Genomic DNA, 18509 nt, shown 5'->3' with positions numbered 1-18509 from the left:
TCCTCGGAATAAGGTGGTGCATATGCCCTCCAATTTAGACAAGTAGAATCATTCATGGTGGAAAACTATGAATACCTAAACTTTATTAATAAATTTCTGTTATGCAAAGAACCATGACATTTTAAAGATTCCTAAAAGAATGCCCTCATGTTGGCAACCTTTTGCAATCAATCGCATTTCAGATCTGTATTAATCTCTAATCTTCTATAATTACTTAACCTTTACGGTCGAAAGGGAAGGGGCTGCGTCAGTATTCTGATCCCCCAGCCCTCATTCTGTCGCTTTTGAAGCTGCAACTTTAAAAACATGAAGCAGCTCATCCGTCACCAAATTCTTTTCCAAATGCAACAGTTTTAATCACTATAATCTTCAGAAACTGCTGAGTCCGAGCCATCATTATTTCTAGTTTTATCTGCTACTTCATCTGATGCATCACTCATCTCCAAATCTCCATCTGAATCTTCTTCTCCCAGCTGATCAATAACATTTTCGTCTTCATAAGCTTCGTCACCTTCATCACTAGCTTCTATTGGTTCTGCATTCCACCCATTAGTGGCACCATTAAAATCTAGCTCCCAGTTTCCTTGTTCATATTCCTCACCTTGGGCATTGTCATCAGATTCCTCTTCCGCACTGTTACTATCAGGAGGATTTACCATTTGCATCGTACTGAATTTTCCAGTCCTCCATTCTTCATCCAAGTTTCTTGCAGATACAACACTGGCCTCAGGTTTAACAAAATCAGCCATACAAGTCATCGTAGTATTATCAGCAGCTCTCCTTTCTGCTCTCTTTCTAACTGTTCGGCGGCCACGTCCAGAACTCTGACCATTTGCTCTTCGGCCCTGCTGTTTGAGATGGAGACTTAAATTATTGTTTTGTATGGCACTTCGCTTGCCGGTATGATATTTGGAACCAGATGCTATCCTCTGCCACTTTCTACCAGATCCTTGTTCACGACCCCCTTTTCCCCGCTTATAGTTGTTGCGCCTACTGTTACTCAGGTTAGCAAAGTTTTCTTCTTTCATAGGCTCATCTTGGTCGAGCTCTTTCAAGTCAAGCTCTTTATTCTTGATGAAAAGAGAGGTTCTTGAAGGAAGCTTCTGCATATTTGACAAAAATGGTTAGCTGACATTTCAAAATTAAATGGAAAAGTCCAGTAAGCTGCAATAACATAATATCATGACTGGGGAAAAAAATTGGGAGAAAAGTTAGGTGGTCACTTAGATTCTAGGCACATCCACAAAATGCCTACCTCTGGAAAATACCAGGAACATTTAACCATTTAGCCTACTGATAGTTCACATTAAAATATACCTACACGGACCACATGCTATGAAGGATTCAAGGAAAGGGATAAAAGGCATTAAAACACTCACTATATATGCTCTAGCTTCCTTGTTCTCATAAGGTTCAGCTTTCTCCCGCTTTACGTACATGAGGGACGCATCAAGCTCCAAAAGCCTTAAAGCTACAGCTGCAGTAGTTTGGGGTATCCATGGAAGCACAGAATCAGTAGAATCCCTCTCTGATAGAAGAATAGAACCCAATAATTCATTTGTCGTCTCAAAGTTAGATGATAAATGATCTCGCTTTATGGCACTCTCAAGGTGAGTTAGTATCTGGAAAGACAAAAGTGACATCTGAGTAGACCAAGACAAGAATTGAATCCAAAAAACATATTTAATAATTTGATAGGCAATGTAACATCAGTGATTAGTTAGCAAGAAATGTCTCTTCATATTAGGCACATTGAAATGGGGTGTCTGTTAGAAGAGAGCCTCAGAATAATAAAAAAGCAAAGCAAGAACAAGAAACATGAGCAAAGAACTTGGCAGATTGGTTAGGTAAATGTCATAAACACCATTAACGAAAAGGGTAAATGCCCAAAGATAGGATTCAATGTTTGCACGACTTTTCGTTTGAGAATGTTGTCTAATTAAGGAAAATCAATGATTAAGTTAGTGATTATATAGTGAGACTAATGGCAGGTTGTTAGTCCCATTCACAATAACTACTAACTTCGCTTGTCAAATTTCCTTCATTAGACAAATCTAAAAACTTAACATTCCAAATTAATCAAAATAATAGGCTAAATCCTCAAATGAATATTTGGGCAATCGTTGAATCCCAATTTGGGAATTTAGCCCTACTTAAAATGAATGAAAACCTTTAGGAGTTCATCTGCAGAAGAAGATGCATTCAGCTTCCTGGACCAAATCTTTTGATGGCCTTCAGTCCAAATTGATTCAAGGGCTTCTGGAGGAACAGATACCTGCCAGTGAAAATTTTGAAACAAAAAGATAGAGACATTAACTAAGACAAAAATTCCAATTTATACAAAAATTCATTAGTTAGTTGTTGCTAGCTCACCTCAACTATAGCACACAAGGACTTTAGCAAGTTGATTCCCTGGGGAAGAGAAGAATCAAGAATATAAGTAGCCTTGGTGTCTAACTTCTTGTTTTCTTTGCACTGAATCTCATGTTCTGAGAAATTAAAACTATTGTTAATGGAGCTAAACGTCTGGTGACAGTAACCACAGTGCATCTCATCTGGAATATGAGAGGCAAGGCATACATCACAAACAGCCAACAGCTGCACACATCTTTTCTTCCCATATTTCATGGCACACAAAGTTGAGGAATTATAACATTCTTTCCACATCCACCTCTCGAAATCTTGGTACCTCTTCAATGCTGACTTTTTCTCATTTTCATTTCTCCCAAGCTGAATTTTGAAAGAAGGTAATATCTCCGATGCATCAGAGTTCAATCCACAGATCGCACTACTAGGACTGTCAAAACTGGCAGGAAGGTCAGGACTAGAATCTATTTCATAAGCTTCATTTTCACTGGAGCTCCCACTTCGGCCCATAGCTCTGGCACACTGCAAGTTCCTGCGGACATTTTCTTTGAAGGAAGTCTCAATCTTTTGCAACATTATCCCTAAATGGGATTCCCTGATTCCACGTGCATCCAAAGACGACAAAAGGGTATCGAAGGCCTACAGAGAAGTCGATTGACTACATAAGAAAAAACAACCAGATGCAAGATACAAAAGTTATAGTGTTTGTTGCACTAGTCTAGCAATTCATCCCAATACATATTAACAGAGTTCTCTTTCTAAGAATAACATACCTCTTCAGAATCAATCAGCCTCCAGTTTCTGTCATGTAATTCAACAAATATCCAGCCAGAACAAGGATCATTTTTAGAAGCAGAAGCAACAAACTGCCAGTATCTATTGCGTCTTCGATCTTGGCCAAGTGGTAATGACCTGTACACATACATCTCTTCTGCTCTGTGGGCAATGTATGATTTCAATTGTGAGCGTGATCTTTTAGAAGTATATCCATGCTGCTGAGTGCAGAAGTTATCTGGAACCATGGAGGCCTCTTGAAGTACCAAGGCCCTTTCAGCAGGATAACTATTGAGGTCATTCTGAACATTTTGTGAACACAGCAAGGGTTTTTGGTCTTCTGGCATACTTGGCGATGCCTCATCATTTTTATTATCAGCAGCAGGAAATGGACTTTGGCTACCCTCTATGGCAGAATTAGGCAGTTGAGATTCAGCCTTGATTCCCATGACAGATGGAAAATCCATTTTAAAAATAGTTTCTTCCTTCAGACGACTTTTATCCAGCTGAGCCTCAGCCCACATTTGCTTTTTAAGAGCATTTGCAGCTTCCAAACGATCCTGTGAATTCATAAATCAAATTACAAAGACGAAAATAACAAGTGCCTTTATGATTAAAGCAACACCACAATCATGACATAAAACTGTAGTTCGAGATCTACCTCAAGCACAGCACGGATAGAGTTCCCTTCATTCACAATACCAATTAAGGCAACAAGGGCATTAAGGCGCTCCTCAACACTAAGATGAGAATATTCACCTTCTGAAAGACCCTGAATCCATGACTCACCAGACTTGCTTTCATCAATTTCAATATTCTTTTGATCAGGATTGCCTGTTCCAATCTTCTCACCAGCAACAAATGTTCTAGTGTTAATTGGACCATTGGCATCCTTCACAGTATTTGAAGGGAATGACGGAAAATCCTTATCAAATACACTCGGTACATTTAGTGCATCTTCAGTTGCATGGACTTTTTCACTTCCTGAACAAGTGTTTACTTCATTCTTATGATATTCAGCATCTTTGTTTGCATTCGACAAAGTAGCTATATCATCAACTTCAGGATCCTCATCAACATCACATTCAGAGTCTTCATCTCTTTCCACCTCATCTCTTTCAACTTCATCAGCATCCTCCCCACCTAAAAACCCATTTTCAAATTGCCGAATCTTTTTCCTTGCTTCTGCAAGTATGGACTCAGCATCAGCAGGATCTTTCCTATAGGCAGGCCGTAAACAATATGTTGAAGGAGCTATTCTTTCAAAAAGCTTTGCATCCCTTGTCAAAGCAACTGAAATAGAAGCTTCTGGTGTCTTGCTAGTTGTGAGGTCCCGAAGTCCAGATTTCTTATAGGAAACAGATAAATTAGGAAATTGAACGTAAAAGATACAAACTAATTTGACACTAATAGGAACACAATCCAAACTCACCTGAATCTTATCTGCAAGTTCTAACACCGTTAATCCTTTGCTTCCCTCAAGTGAAAGTACATGAAAAGCAGCAAATTTGACAGTTCCAGGTGTCAAGCGATGCCTTGATCTTCTTGGAAATAATAGACCTTTTTCACGCATCAATGCAAATGCATTCTCAGCTGCTAAGCCACTGCGTAGTGTAGAAACTACATCTTCACAACCTTTACCCTGCAGGTACAGATACAATAATACAGTCAGACAATAAGCCAATACCAATGTTTAACATCTGATGGTACCAATTCACTTAAGCAAACAACAACTTAAAGATGCTAACACAAAGCCTCAAATTTGTCCTATTTAAACATTTGATGCTGCCCTAGAATAATCAAGTGTAGAGCAACAATGAACGAACAATAATCTATTATAATAAGGCAATCTATTAGCGTCTTAACATATTGTACATTAAGATGCATCCTGACATAATGCTGATAGAAAATAGTTATCTCTAGAAAATATTATTGGTATGCAACACAACAAATCAAATTCAACTAAAAGTATAATTACCAAAAATATAACAGCACAGATCATCTAAGAGGATTTCCAATTGTATCACTTACTAGTACTCTTTTATCTTCACCATCTTAACCATCAGAAGGGATATTTGTTAGGAATCATGGACATATTCTAAAGAAGGGAGTTCCCAAAAACATATCCAACATTTAAAGCATCCCATTATAACATAAATACACAGAGACACACTAAATACTGTTATGGGAGAAAGAAGTTGGTTATCATCGTGAAGAAAAAGACTAGTGCCACAAAGTTACAAGAACCTCATTGTTATCACCCATGTAGGTCCGTGCAGCACTTTGTTTCTTCAACTGTGGTCCGAATCCTGCAGATATTGCTAATTGCCGGAAAATTTCAGGCCATGTCAAAGGATTCAAGTGATGCTGCCAATTGCGGATATCAAAACCCCAGGAATATGCCTAGTAGACACCAAATGAAAAAGGGTTCAGCAACAATGAAAAATAAGCACCAGAACAAACCTATAACACCACTTACCCCTTCAACAATCTGAGGGTGTCCACCTTCAGGGTTGGCAGCACAGTACTGATTCATCCCTACTCCAGTCACTGGTGTTCTTGCAACATCTTCAATGTCTTTTATTATTGATTTTAAAAGAGCAACATGAATCTCACCCAACAACCTTGAATCCTGATATCAAAATGGTAAGAATATCACAGAACAGAAAGCTGAATAAAAAATCAAAATGAGAAAACAAAATATTCCTTTAGAAACTCACATAGTCATGAAAAGCTTGGACAAACTCATCAAGAGTAAAAGGCCATAGTCTGAGAACATCAGCAAAAGTAATCAAAAATCTCCATGCCTGAAAAATGAAACCATGTTCTTAGACCTTTTACCTTGAGAAATAAAGGGCACCAAACTTATAAATTATAATATTACCTTAAATCATTTAGGAAATAAACTGCAGAGATATGAAAAGCATAAGAAAGATCATTACTGATGAGTATGTCATACCATGAGAAGATTCCCAACATTCTCCTCAGAATCAATCCATGGTTGAATGGCAAATGGTCTTTTCAATTGCACTGACTTGGAAGGGAACAGGCTTAAAGAATCTAAAACAGAAATATTAGTGTTACTATTGGCTCAAAGGTGCTAAAGAATCAAAATAGAGGGGAAAAGAACATGACCCATCAAACAATGAAAAATCAAAGAATTATTGAAAAATAAAACATAGACAGTAAGAGAGAAACAGAACAACCTTTCTGCAAATCCAAGTGAAAGAAATATGACTAATACACCTCGCATCATATCCTCCTAACCAAGAATTAATTCTAATTATTCATTAAAGGGAGAACACAAAATTATGCAAACAAACCACATTGAAAACATTCATTATGTTAGTTGCATCCAGTATTTTCATCCAAATGGTTGAATTTTGAAGGGAAAGGGAAAAAAAAAAAGCTCAAGAGAATCTGAAAATATATTATTTTCAACTGTGAAGCAAGTAAATAACATACTCAATAACCAGGGAACCGGTGTCAACTAGAGCCTATTATTTTCAAAAGAAGTCACCTCAGAAATTTAGGGTTTTTTCACTTGTTCAAAATGCTCACCAATCAAGATAGCAATCAGACAAATACAAATGTCAAGTGGCATTTACCTCTAAATGACTCAAGATTTTGCAAACTATCGTGATCAAGATGAATAATTGAGGGTATTCCCTTGCTAGCAGCAGCCAACTCCATGAGTTCTAGCTGTTCATCTTCAATAAGATCCATGGACTCTTTAGCAATTTTCCGTGCAGTTGCCTTCTCCCTGGCAACTCTACGTCTCTCTTCCTCTTTCTCTCTGCGAAGCTCTTCCTTTTGTCTCTTTTTCTCAGCCTATAAGAAGGTAAAACCAAAATCAAAACCAATGACTAGAAGTGGTAGAGAGAGAGAGAGAGTTTTCATCATTCATGATTAAAGTCACAATATTATCCACAAAATAACTCAGGCTAAGGTTTTCAAACTTACTTTTAAATATTCTTTCTGCAAAAACTTTTCTCTTCTTTCCATTTCACGCCTTAGCTCACGCTGCGATCTCTCTTCTTCCCGCTGCTTCTCACGCATCAACCTCTCTTCTTCCTTCCTTCTTTCACGTTCATGCCTTTCCATTTCTTTCCTCATTTTTTCTTCACTCTGAGAAAAACAATTTTCATAATATGAGTGACTAAAGAGGATTTTCCAGGGAGCCAAATTCAAGGTCAATAAAATCAAAAAACCTTTCGCCTCTTATTATCTAGTTTCTCAAGTTCTTTCCGGACCCTGTTCTCATGTGCTTCAACTTCCCTTGCAATTATAGTTTCATCACTCTACAAGAAGAAAGATTATATAAAATTAGAAATCATGGAAGGAAATAAATAATATATGAAACATAATCTACCAAACTAGGCACCTTGCGCTTCTTATCATTTCGTAGATCAGCATCATTATTCAAGGTTTGCCCAGCAGACAACATATATGAATCTTCAGATCCCAAAACTGGGTGGGAAATAGACTGAGCATTTATTCTGCCGTTTGTAAATGACTCCCTTTCAGCAAGAGAATCATCAGCCACTTGATATGATGAAAGAATAATTCCTGTCTTGTCTTGTTGAGGTAAAAGACAAACTCGTGATCCATGAACCCTAGACAATGGTTCCTCTCCATGCACAATTGATGTAGCTCTAGCCCTTGCACCATCAACTGGGGATTCATGAAAATGAGATTGAGTAACTTGTCCGTATGCATCAGACCTAAGACTCGAATGTTCTGGGAGAAACTGATACTCATGAAAAGCCCTTGCAGCAACCTGGGATTATAGCTCATATGATATAAATAAGAAAAACCCATATCAAGTATGTAATATAATTTTCATTCCCATCAAAACAACAAGAAGTAAATAAGCATTTTAAATAAAGCATAACTTCTGGCTCAAAAAAAAGATCAATGATAATCATCCTAGCCATATATCAATTTAAACATCCTTGACTGCTAAACCAACTACATAACAGTCAGCACAACAAAAGAGGCCACATTCTTGAACCAGTTAACCTGTCCCAAAGAAGCATGCATAATGAAGGGAAAACTAGCATTCTGAAAATGAAAGGGTTCAGCAACATGTATTGTCACTAAATTTTAAGTCAAATAATTGGGAAAAACAAATGGAAAATTCATCCTACAATAGAGAAATTGTTATAACAAAATTACGAATATCACAACATTTTCAACCCCAAAATCATTCTAATTTCTTAATATGCTAGCAGTTAAACGTAAATGGAGTTTGAGAAACCAACTTTGCTTGACTGGCCATCATGTCGCTCATATAGCTTGCTCTCATAAGGGTGCCCAGACCTCTTGTGTGGCTCAGGAATTGCTGTTCACAAAAAAAATGAAATAAAATCCATGCATTTCCACCAACAAGGCTCTATACATAAACTACACTAAACAATATGTAACTTTATAAATCCATAAATAATGCAGCACCAATGTAGTCTACATTTCACGAAAAAAAAATTCCATGAAACAACAAAATCATCAAACTTTCAAATAACAGAAAAACAAGTTACTTATACCTCCAAATGCATCGGGAGGCAATGGATCAAACTCCATTCCGAGCATAGGCCCATCATCCCTCAATGGCTCCCCCAACTGTGCCTCCACACAAGCAATTGCTCTCAGCTCCATTATGGACTGCTGCGACTCATAATACCTACTCACCATTGGCGCATCCTCCATCGTGCCCCGAGAAGAACTTCCCCCCAACTTCCTTGAGTCCATATACGGACTAGATCCCGAACCTGATCCGGACCCGTAGTCCAGCTCTGGCCCGGCCCGTAACTCATCGATTGGAGATTCCGGTGGTGGCGCTGGGCCTTTTCGAGGTTTTTTTAAACGAGTTTCCTTCTTCTCTTTCAATCTCCGGTGACAAAACCACATCTGTAACTGCCGATCCGATAATCCTAACTTCTCCGATAACCCCGCTCGCGTCGCTTCCGATGGATACGTCTCCACTAAGAAACAAATAAAAGAAAAATCACCAGAAATTTCAAAAAAAAAATGAAATTAAAATTCTCAACAAGTTAAAAGAGAGAGAGATGAACAACATACGAGCATAGGCTTTCTCGAGAACTTCGAGTTGATACGGAGTCTTCATCTGTCGTTTAGGCTTAACGTTACCTTCATTGGAACTGTTAACGTTTTTATTTTGATTTTTTATCTGATTATTCTCTTCTTCTGAACCAGACTCCATCAGATCCAAAATCAAAGAGGAAAATTTAGGGTTTCAAAAGAAAAGATCTTATCTCTCTCTTGCTTTCCTCTTTCTCTCTTTAAAAACACGAAATATCGTGAAAGTCAAGAAAGGGAAAGGATGAGAATTATTATGGAAGAAGAACAATGAATTAGAAGAAAGAAGGAAAAAAAATAAATCAAATAATAATAAAAATAAAACAAAAGGAAAATAAGGAAAAGAAAAAGTGAAATTAGGAACAGAACAATAATAACAACAATAAAAGTCTTTCTTGACTCCAACTTCAAATTCCATAATAAAAATTTCTTTTTCTTTTCTTTTGTAGCACTGACTTTTTCCTTTTTTTTTTTTTTTTTTTTTTTGTCTTTCTGATTTTGTTTTTATTGAATTGATGTGTTGTGTTTGTTCCTGGGCTTCTAAAAGAAAATAATAATAATAATAATAAATTAAATTTTTTTTCATTTTTGGTTGTTTTTTGTTTTTTTTATTTATTTATTTATTTTCTTGTATTTTTTGTGAGTTAGTTTTAGGGATGTTGTGTTCGTGGCTTGAGGCTCAGCTCTGAGCCTGTTGGGGGGGGGGGGGGGGGGTTGGATCCCTTCGGTTCGGATATTTGTTTATGTTGTTGTTGTGGGGCCCTGCCTTTTCCCCTCATGTTCGGATTGATGAATATAGTCCATCTATAAAATTTGGGCTGAAATGATGGACCAACCCTGGCTAGATTGGGGACACTTGGAATTAAATTCATTTTTCATAAAAAAAAAACTATACCCTATAGGTAAAAGTATACCCCTCTCTTCCATCATCATAAAAAATAATCATATATTTTTATTTTCTAATCCATCCGTCCGGAATCAAGATAGTATAATCCGTATTGATGGAAATTAATTTTTTTAATATAAAAAAATCATAATCTGAAATTTGAGATAAAAAATAGATTATAAAATAATTAATTAAACCGATTGAGTTAAGATTATATTCGATAGATTGATGTCTGTTTTAAATCATGTTTTATTTTTTGCATTTTAATTTGTAAACTCTCGCAATCATTTACCATTCACATGATATCTTTTATTTTTGGCATCTGTTCTATTCAATTTTCAATGAAATAAAGCTTAATTTGAGAGACAGAATAAGTTATTTATGGGTTTAAGAAAATAAAAAATATATATTTTATATTTTTGTGTTAACATGTAATTTTTATATAAAATTTGATATAAATATATGAATTTTAATATTTTACATGATATAAATACACGAATTATCATATCTATTTTTATGCTTTTTTTTTTTTATTCACGCTGATTTTATTTGCTGCAAAAAAAAAAAAGAAATATCCCATTTGCATTATTTTAAGAATCTGCATATCTAGATTAGTTCAATTTTAAATTAAAGGCCAATTACAAGAGCAATCAATGTCAAAATGTTTTTACTTACTCGTTTCTCTTCGTCCATCTTGGCCTTGATGAAAGAGTAAATTGCCACTCCAGCAATTGCTATGGCTGTTCCTGTACCTGTTTGTGTTCAAATCTTGTTTCCTGTAAGAAGTATGTTGCCATTATATGCTGACACTAGAAGGGAAAGAATACTTCAAAAAGGAGTGTAAGATATAAACTTACCAAAGACCAGGATTGAGAAGTCAATGACAAACACACGTTCTAGCACATTGCCAACTGCATGGGTAAGTGGTGCCACCCGCTCCAGGTAGCCAACTGAATACCAAAAATCTTCATCAGCTTCCATGTGTACAATGGCAAGAGCCATCATGTTTGGACAGATTTATAGTAGCATACATCAACAACAAGAATAGAACTTAAACAATAAAAAAAGAAAAAAAAGAAGATAAGGCACCTGATTGTAGAGATGGTAAAACATTCCCACCCAAAAGAGATCCGAGATGAATTTAGTCATACCAACTTCAGCAATAGTATCATTGAACCCATGCTTGATCAGTTGAGGGCCCTCGAACTGCAACAGGCTGGTGGGAAAAAAAGGTTTAAAAAGACTATGTGCTTTAGTTTTTTAATTATCTAAAACCTCAAAGCATTTTTCACTTGCAATGATGGCTGGGGGAATACAGACGAAGAGAGCAATGATGGAAATATAAGCATAGACGTTTGTACTGTCCATATCGGTCTGCATATACATGAAAAACCAACAATTATCATAAAATGTTTATCAGGAAGTGAAGACCAGGAGGAAAGGAGGAGCTCTATTTGATTCTTTCGAAAAGAAATTAGGTTAAGAGTGTCAAAGAAAGTCACCATAGCTTTCTTGGAATAGATACTCCTGTAAGTGAAGGAGATGTTAGAAATCATTGCGCTAATGAAACCCCTCAGATTGAATGACAGCTCGGTCAGTGATGCCATGGATACACCTGCATTCAGTTTTCTTTTAAATGATACCCAAACATGGTGGCACATTAACAATTCAAGTGCAATATGCCAATATCATAGCAGAGTTTTATAGTTTGTTTATCTGCACAATTAGAGCTGGAGCCCATTAAGAGAATACAATTTACATTTGAACTATTTCGAATGAGCTGGTGATCAAACAGAGAATAGAGAAATAACCAATAACAACGGGAGCAAGAGACAGCCATAGCGTAATTGGTATGGATTGTCCAAGTACGAACTGGGAAGCAGCAGCATTGAAGAAAGGCTCAAGAGCTGAAAAAACAAACAAGTTATGACTTCATGAGCCAGATTAGAAGTAGTGAACTGAACCTGGAGACAGAACGTTGAAGAGATTCATGTAATGTCATTGATCACCTTTGATTGTGTGGGTGAAAGAGACGGCAACAGCTGCAAAGGAGACATTGCTAGTTACATGGCCTACTGCATGGCATACAGCAACGGGGATCAACAACTTCAGTAGGTTTGAATCAATAGGCTACACATTAAAACAACAATTACATAGTATTATCAGTAATTACGAAAAAAACAAATACTGTAACACTGAGATGGTGGGATTAGAAGGCTAACTTACATCCCGCTTGGGGAGGCCCACGTCCCAACTGATCAAACAGTAAACCACCCCAACGAACAAGTGAATAACCGACACAAAACTGCGCTAAAAATGCCAAAAAAATAGCCTTAAATCAAAACCAATTTTTTTCTTAAAAAAAAAATGTACAAAAAAATTCAATTACTCACTAGGTGTAGGGGAAGTAATTGTAAATCTTCTTGTTCAGAATGTTAAATATTACATTCAAAAAGTACCTGAAAAAAAAAAAAAAACAAGAGGACGATGATGTAATTTCACAAAACTGAAGTAAATTTGAATCTTGACCGAATCTTAACCACCGTTTGACCCGGTAATGTTTGACGGTTAAACTTGTTGACCGGGTTTTGTACTTACTACATGAAGAAGAAAAAGCCAGCAACAAGAGCGGGATACTTCTTTAAGAAGCCAACTGGAGCGATCTCTGCGTCCCTGCAATAACAACGAGTCAGTGAGTTAGAGACTGAAGCGTGGACGAGCTGACCGAGTCAGAATGGAGGAAACAGACCTCACCCTCCGTCGGCTGGCGACCACGCCGTAGCTAAAACCGGCTTCAAAATCTCTCGCTTACTAACCGTCGAGCTCTCGAGTAGCAGAGCCCGCCTTAGCTGCATTCCCCATATCACGTTCCCGCCTTTTCCGACGGCTCCGATCGGCTTAGCCGAAGCAAATGATACGTTGACGCTATCTCGCGAGAGCTTCGGCCTGAACTGAGGCAGGCCAGTAACGGTGGGAGCGCGTGACAACAATCGCGACTCCATTGCTCCTGAGAGAGAGGAAGAGAAAATGAAATGTGTGTATTGTATTAACAATTTTTTTAAATGTTAGTGGTTCGTGATTCTGGAATAACGACGTCGTTTTGATCCCCCATGATAATATACAGCGTCCTCTGACTTGATCAAGTAGAATAAAGATCAGAAACCGAGGGGATTTTTGATCAACCGTGGAGAAACAGTGTGGGGCACAAAAAAGGAGTATTAAAAGAGGCACTGGAGAGAGCCGACAGGTGGGGCCAGATCTTATCGCCTCTCTTTCAAAACTCCTCATCGTCTCCGATCTCTTTTTCTTGTGAGGTTAAAAGTGTAAACTACTAGCACAAAATTGAAAATTAATTTCACAAAAATAATTTCAATTTCAGGTGATTCGTCTTTTCTTTTTTTTTTGTTAATTCTTAATCTACTTTTCAATCTTTTTACTCGATTACTTACTTAATTGAAAAAAATATTATATACATAAATTTTTTTAAATTCACAATCCCTAAATACCAATTTCAAATAACATATTAACTTGTCCAAGGGATAATCCCTTTAAAAAACCGCAAACATACATGAGAGGGTTGGTGTATGTAGATTTCGAATTCAGTTATAGTGTTGACACATGTTAGTTTGTCTAATAAACAGGACACCTCTTTCAAGTTTTCAACCATCTTCATGTTCTTGTCTTTTGGTGTTTTCCTCATGTCAAGCTCCAAAGATCTTGGATTTTGTCTTTTATCTCGAGTTGACATGGGTCAAGTTCGAGATAGATTTTACTCGTTTTGAATTCAATGAATTTTATGTATTATTAAATTTAAATTTGATCTCGATTCGATATTATATAAATCGTATTTAAATTTAAAATTAATAAAATATTATTTTTTAAATATAAAATATTTTTTAAAAATATAAATATTTAAAAATATTATTATATAAATATATATAAATAAAAATTAAATAATTAATTAAAAAATAATTTTTTATATAATATCAGATCAGATTGAATTTGCTTAAAATTCAAATTCGACTCGATTTCGATTGTTTCATAACATTACCTGATCCAACCCAAAACTTAAAAAAAAAAAAAAAATCGATCTCATAGGAGTAGGTAAGATCGAAACCGTCAAAAACATGTTGGATTGTCGACCCTGCTCTTTCTCTTGGAGAGAAACGTTAAGTTTAGCTAATAGAACATATTATCAAATTCCATATTTAAGCATAAATGTCTCATCGGTTCAAACTTTTACAATTGTGACGCAATTTTTATCAGGTAACAAGAAATTTGCTGAAAGTTGAGTTGAATAACAGATTTTAGCATAAAAAAAATATTAAAGGCGTGCGAAATAATATTTCAAGACGTGTTTTGATACTGAAATCAACAAAAAAAATAAAGAGGGGGTGGAGTTGTAAATATTTTACTCGTTTTATTCGATTTTATCTTTTATACTTTATAGAAAAAAAAAAAAAAAACAAGGAGACTGTGCATCTTGGGTTGGATATGCGGATATGACAAAAAGCCCAACAAAGCTAGCTGGCTATATTTTTTTAAGCTTATAAAATACTGGGCTGGTTTGGTTCTCATGGGCTATAATAATGGGCCACATTCGGCCTGCATCGGGCTGGTTTATGAACTATGAGAGAGTGCGACGGCGCAAGCCGTAAAACAGTTGGTCATCACCGATGACGAACCGCACTAGCAGTTTGATTTTCCAAACATTTTCGTCTTACTCGATTCATTTCACGATAGTGAATTATAAGATTCTTCTTTCTCTTAAATATGCTTTTGAAGACGTTTCTAGTATTTTTTTTTTCCGTTAAGTTTTTGTAATCTGATTTCTTATGCGTTGATTATTTGCTAGTTATTCTTTTAGTTTCCACCCACCAAATGTTCGATAAAATGTTCACGCTACCAATCCAATGCATAAACAGTTCATGTTATTGCACGTAAAATTTCCAATGTATTGTTTGTTTCTCTTTTCTGGGCTTTTGATAAATTTTAGAGCCTCCCATTTGAGTATATTGGGATGATAAATTTAAGGACAAAATTTGCTGTTATGTATTCGTTATTAGTTTAAATTAATGGGTATCAACATTGCGTTTTAAATGGTTGAAGAAAACCACTCCTTCCCAACTCGTGCACTTAATAAAAGCAGAGAGGGATATAGATAAGGCTCTTGCTATGTTTGATTCGGCAACAGCTGAGTACGCCAACAGTTTTTATAATGATCACAGCACTTTTGGTGTTATGATCTGTAATTGAGTGTCTGCGAACAAATTTGGACCGGTGGAAGATCTCCTTGATAGAATGAAGGTGGAAAAGTGTGATATAAGGGAAGATATATTCCTTTCTGTTTGTAGAGGCTATGGAAGGATTCGTAGGCCATTGGATGCCATGAGGGTCTTTGATAAGACAAAGGAATTCCAATGTGGTCCTAGTAAAAGAAAATCTTATATTACTGTGTTTTGATATTCTGGTTGGAGAGAATCAGTGAAAGATTGCTTTGAGGTTTTATAGGCATATGAGAGAAGTGGGAGTTTCCACTAATGTTGCCTCTCTCAATATTTTGATTAATGCATTCTGCAAGAACAATGGAACAATGGATTCTGCTCTTCATATATTTCTTGAGATGCCTAATTGAGGGTATTCTCCAGATTCTTATACTTATGGGACTTTGATTAATGGGTTGTGTAGATTTGGAAAGATTACTCAAGCAAAGGAGTTATTTGAAGAGATGAAAACGAGAGATGTTCTCCTTCTGTTGTTACATATTCCTCATTGATACATGTTTTATGTCAGTCAAAGAATATAAATGAAGCTATAGGATTAGGATTGCTTAAGGAGATGAAAAGCAATGGCATTGAGCCAAATGTGTTTGCTTACAGTTCTTTAATGGATGGCCTCTGCAAGGATGGGCGTTCTTCATAAGCCATGGAACTACTAGAGACTATGGTTAGAAAACGTTGCAAACCCAACAAAATAACTTATAGTACCTTAATTCATGGACTATGTAAAGAGGGAAAGCTTCAAGAAGCTGTGAAGATTCTTGATAGGATGAAACTTCATGGCCCGCAACCTGATGCAGGGTTATATGGGAAGATCATAAGTGAATTCTGTGATATTAATAAGATTCAGGAGGCTTCTAACTTTCTTGATGAGTTGGTTTTAGGCAGGACCTTGCCAAACCAATTTAACTTGGAGTCATCATGTTAGGTTTTATAGTATGGTGCTCCAAGGCCTTTGTACCGAGAGTGATTTAAGTCAAGCTTCCTAATCATATCTAGCCATGAGGACTATGGGCAGCTTTGTTGAGACTGGGACTTTTGAGACTCTTATGAAATCCTTCTGTAAGAAAGGGGACCTACACAAAGCTGCTTGCAATGTTGATGAAATGGTGATTGACGGATTTATCCCAGAAGAGGGAGCATGGAGTATGCTTCTTGGTGTATTTTGGGATCAAGGAATGGTTCACGAAGCTGTTGAATTATTTCAGGTTGAGATGATGAGTGAATTTGCTGAAGCTTGCAGAGAAATTCAAGATGAAGCCCTTCGATTTGGTATGCAACTATGGGTCTTATGCTTCCATTATTCCAATTATATACGTATGTCTGGTATAGCCTTACCTTCTAATCTAACTTGATTACTTTTCACTTAAATATATTTGTCTCATCAATTACTTGGATTACTTGTACAACAAACCATTCCTTTTCTCTTTTCCTACAATGACATAATTCAGCAACACTTGTTTGCTGTTGGATTTTCACTTCATTTCTCATTTACTTATTTACTGACTGAGTTTTTATGCAACTGATGATGTCTCTGAATTCTGAACCATGTATTATGGTTTGTTACTTACTTTCCTTAATGGGAACTAATACAGGATCATTCTCTAAGAACTTTCCTTAATGGGAACTAATACAGGATCATTGTCAAAGAATTCTAGTTTATTTAGCAACTGGACCAAGAGGTTAAAGCTGACTGAGATTATAGAGTTATAACAATAAGTGGTCTCATCATCTGCACTCTTGAAGAGATCAGAAGTGAAGGATGAGCACATTGGTATTAGAAGAGTTTCATGACGTTGGAAACATACGGGTATTTGAATCTCTTACAAAAAGGGGAAAATGTTAATTTGCAGACAGGGGGAAGCCAATTCCATGCCGTGTGGTAGGAAAGACAACAAACAGCATACTGGAAAAGATGCCTATCCCAATTGGCAGTGCTGCGAGGATCTCCTGAGCTTCAGTTGATGGTGTTGGGTAAAAGCAACTTACGACATTCTGATTAAATAGTGCCACAGCTGCAAATACTAGTATTGACATGAAGGCATGCATGAAATCTATAAGATGCAGACGGTATTTTGCAGCAAATTGCGGTGGAAGAGTGACTGAACCGTCAATGACCCACAACCCATTAAATGTGGCAAAGCCATAATAGACATTGCCTTTCTTGTCTCTGAAACTATCTGTGAAGCTCATCAGGAAACATGATAATCCACAAAGCAGTATGAGGCCAGCCGTCATGGACCGACTGACTGAGTCACAGTTGCCTTGGTTTGTGAATATGGGCGAGAGAAGTTGGAAAGCGAGAACGGTTCCAGTGGGCAATAGATTAGCCAAATGTGCTGTGCTTTGAAATGTTTGACTGATTGCCTTTTGTATGAGGCTTTTCTTTTCACTTTCAGATTCAGGCAAATCTTGCAGGAGAGGTACTTTATGTTCACCATGTTCATGAGATTCTTCACCTTGTACCTTAATCTCCATAACTGAAGCTTTCTCAATTCTCTTTTCCTGTTACGTTGATCTCACTTTGGCTGGTTGTCAAAGGTCTTTGCTGAGCAACAGTACTTATGGAGATGGAAATAAACATTTTTTTGAGTGGAGATAAAGGAAGGGAAGACAATGAAGTGATGCCTTGCAAGGAAAAGGAACCAAAATATAGAAAAAGCAATCTTCCACCATTCCAGAACTGGAGTTTTGGTTCCACGTTGGTTAATGCAAAAGTTTACTTGGATAAAGTTAAGAAGAGCGGCTAATGTCCATGTAGTTTAATGTCATGTATTCTTCATGACCGTTAGACATTGTACCAAGAAAAGTCTGTTAAAAAAAAAAAAAAAACCTGTACCGATTAGGTTTGATTCCAACGAGAAATCTGTTGCTTATGTCCAATCAGCAAGCCACTTGTTTTGCTGAGACGCAATGCATGTGAACTGGCTGTCTTCTTTTATGGGGAACCTTCACATTAATCAATTTTTTTTATGCTTGTTTCAGAGGCTACCATCTCTGCACTTTCAATCTGTTTTTTTTTTTTACCCAAAATCTATTTGCCAAAAGGGAAATGCATACAGCCATCGCTTGCACGTTTTAACTTCAGATCAAATGGGGAATCCCCT

At 36.7% G+C, this 18509-nt stretch overlaps 1 protein-coding gene and 3 pseudogenes across 5 annotated transcripts; 1 reads left to right on the top strand and 3 right to left on the bottom strand.

The window, feature by feature from the left end:
* Positions 1 to 55: 55 nt before the first annotated feature.
* LOC111278167 (homeobox-DDT domain protein RLT1-like) lies at positions 56 to 9460 on the bottom strand. Of its 2 annotated transcripts, XM_022864711.2 has the most exons (18): positions 9220 to 9460; positions 8685 to 9122; positions 8406 to 8485; positions 7526 to 7921; positions 7353 to 7442; positions 7105 to 7269; positions 6750 to 6972; positions 6101 to 6201; positions 5862 to 5948; positions 5621 to 5773; positions 5389 to 5544; positions 4574 to 4783; positions 3803 to 4489; positions 3141 to 3701; positions 2374 to 3006; positions 2171 to 2275; positions 1380 to 1622; positions 56 to 1103 (listed from the first exon to the last, which is right to left on the bottom strand). In XM_022864711.2, the coding sequence occupies exons 1-18, from the start codon at positions 9359 to 9361 to the stop codon at positions 354 to 356; spliced, it is 5220 nt and encodes a 1739-aa protein (XP_022720446.2). In that variant the 5' UTR covers positions 9362 to 9460; the 3' UTR covers positions 56 to 353. The 2 variants fall into 2 exon arrangements, with proteins under 2 accessions (XP_022720446.2, XP_089621052.1); XM_089764926.1 differs by lacking the exon at positions 8406 to 8485.
* Positions 9461 to 10663: 1203 nt separating this feature from the next.
* On the bottom strand, positions 10664 to 13125 carry LOC111278633 (triose phosphate/phosphate translocator TPT, chloroplastic-like; annotated as a pseudogene). Its single transcript, XR_016344247.1, has 8 exons — positions 12878 to 13125; positions 12722 to 12796; positions 12517 to 12582; positions 12350 to 12428; positions 12133 to 12253; positions 11213 to 12030; positions 10981 to 11073; positions 10664 to 10899 (listed from the first exon to the last, which is right to left on the bottom strand). The product of XR_016344247.1 is annotated as a triose phosphate/phosphate translocator TPT, chloroplastic-like (transcript).
* Positions 13126 to 15199: 2074 nt separating this feature from the next.
* Positions 15200 to 17091, top strand: LOC111278483 (uncharacterized; annotated as a pseudogene). Its single transcript, XR_016344213.1, has 2 exons — positions 15200 to 16674; positions 16998 to 17091. The product of XR_016344213.1 is annotated as an uncharacterized LOC111278483 (transcript).
* Positions 17000 to 18321, bottom strand: LOC111278166 (protein DMP4 pseudogene; annotated as a pseudogene). Its single transcript, XR_016344135.1, has one exon. The product of XR_016344135.1 is annotated as a protein DMP4 pseudogene (transcript).
* Between the last annotated feature and the right edge of the window lie 188 nt (positions 18322 to 18509).

The sequence above is a fragment of the Durio zibethinus genome, chromosome 8 (assembly GCF_047325235.1).
Source record: "Durio zibethinus cultivar Kanyao isolate XHJ-2024 chromosome 8, ASM4732523v1, whole genome shotgun sequence".
Lineage (NCBI taxonomy): Eukaryota > Viridiplantae > Streptophyta > Magnoliopsida > Malvales > Malvaceae > Durio > Durio zibethinus.
This window is presented reverse-complemented; position numbering and strand designations above follow the sequence as displayed.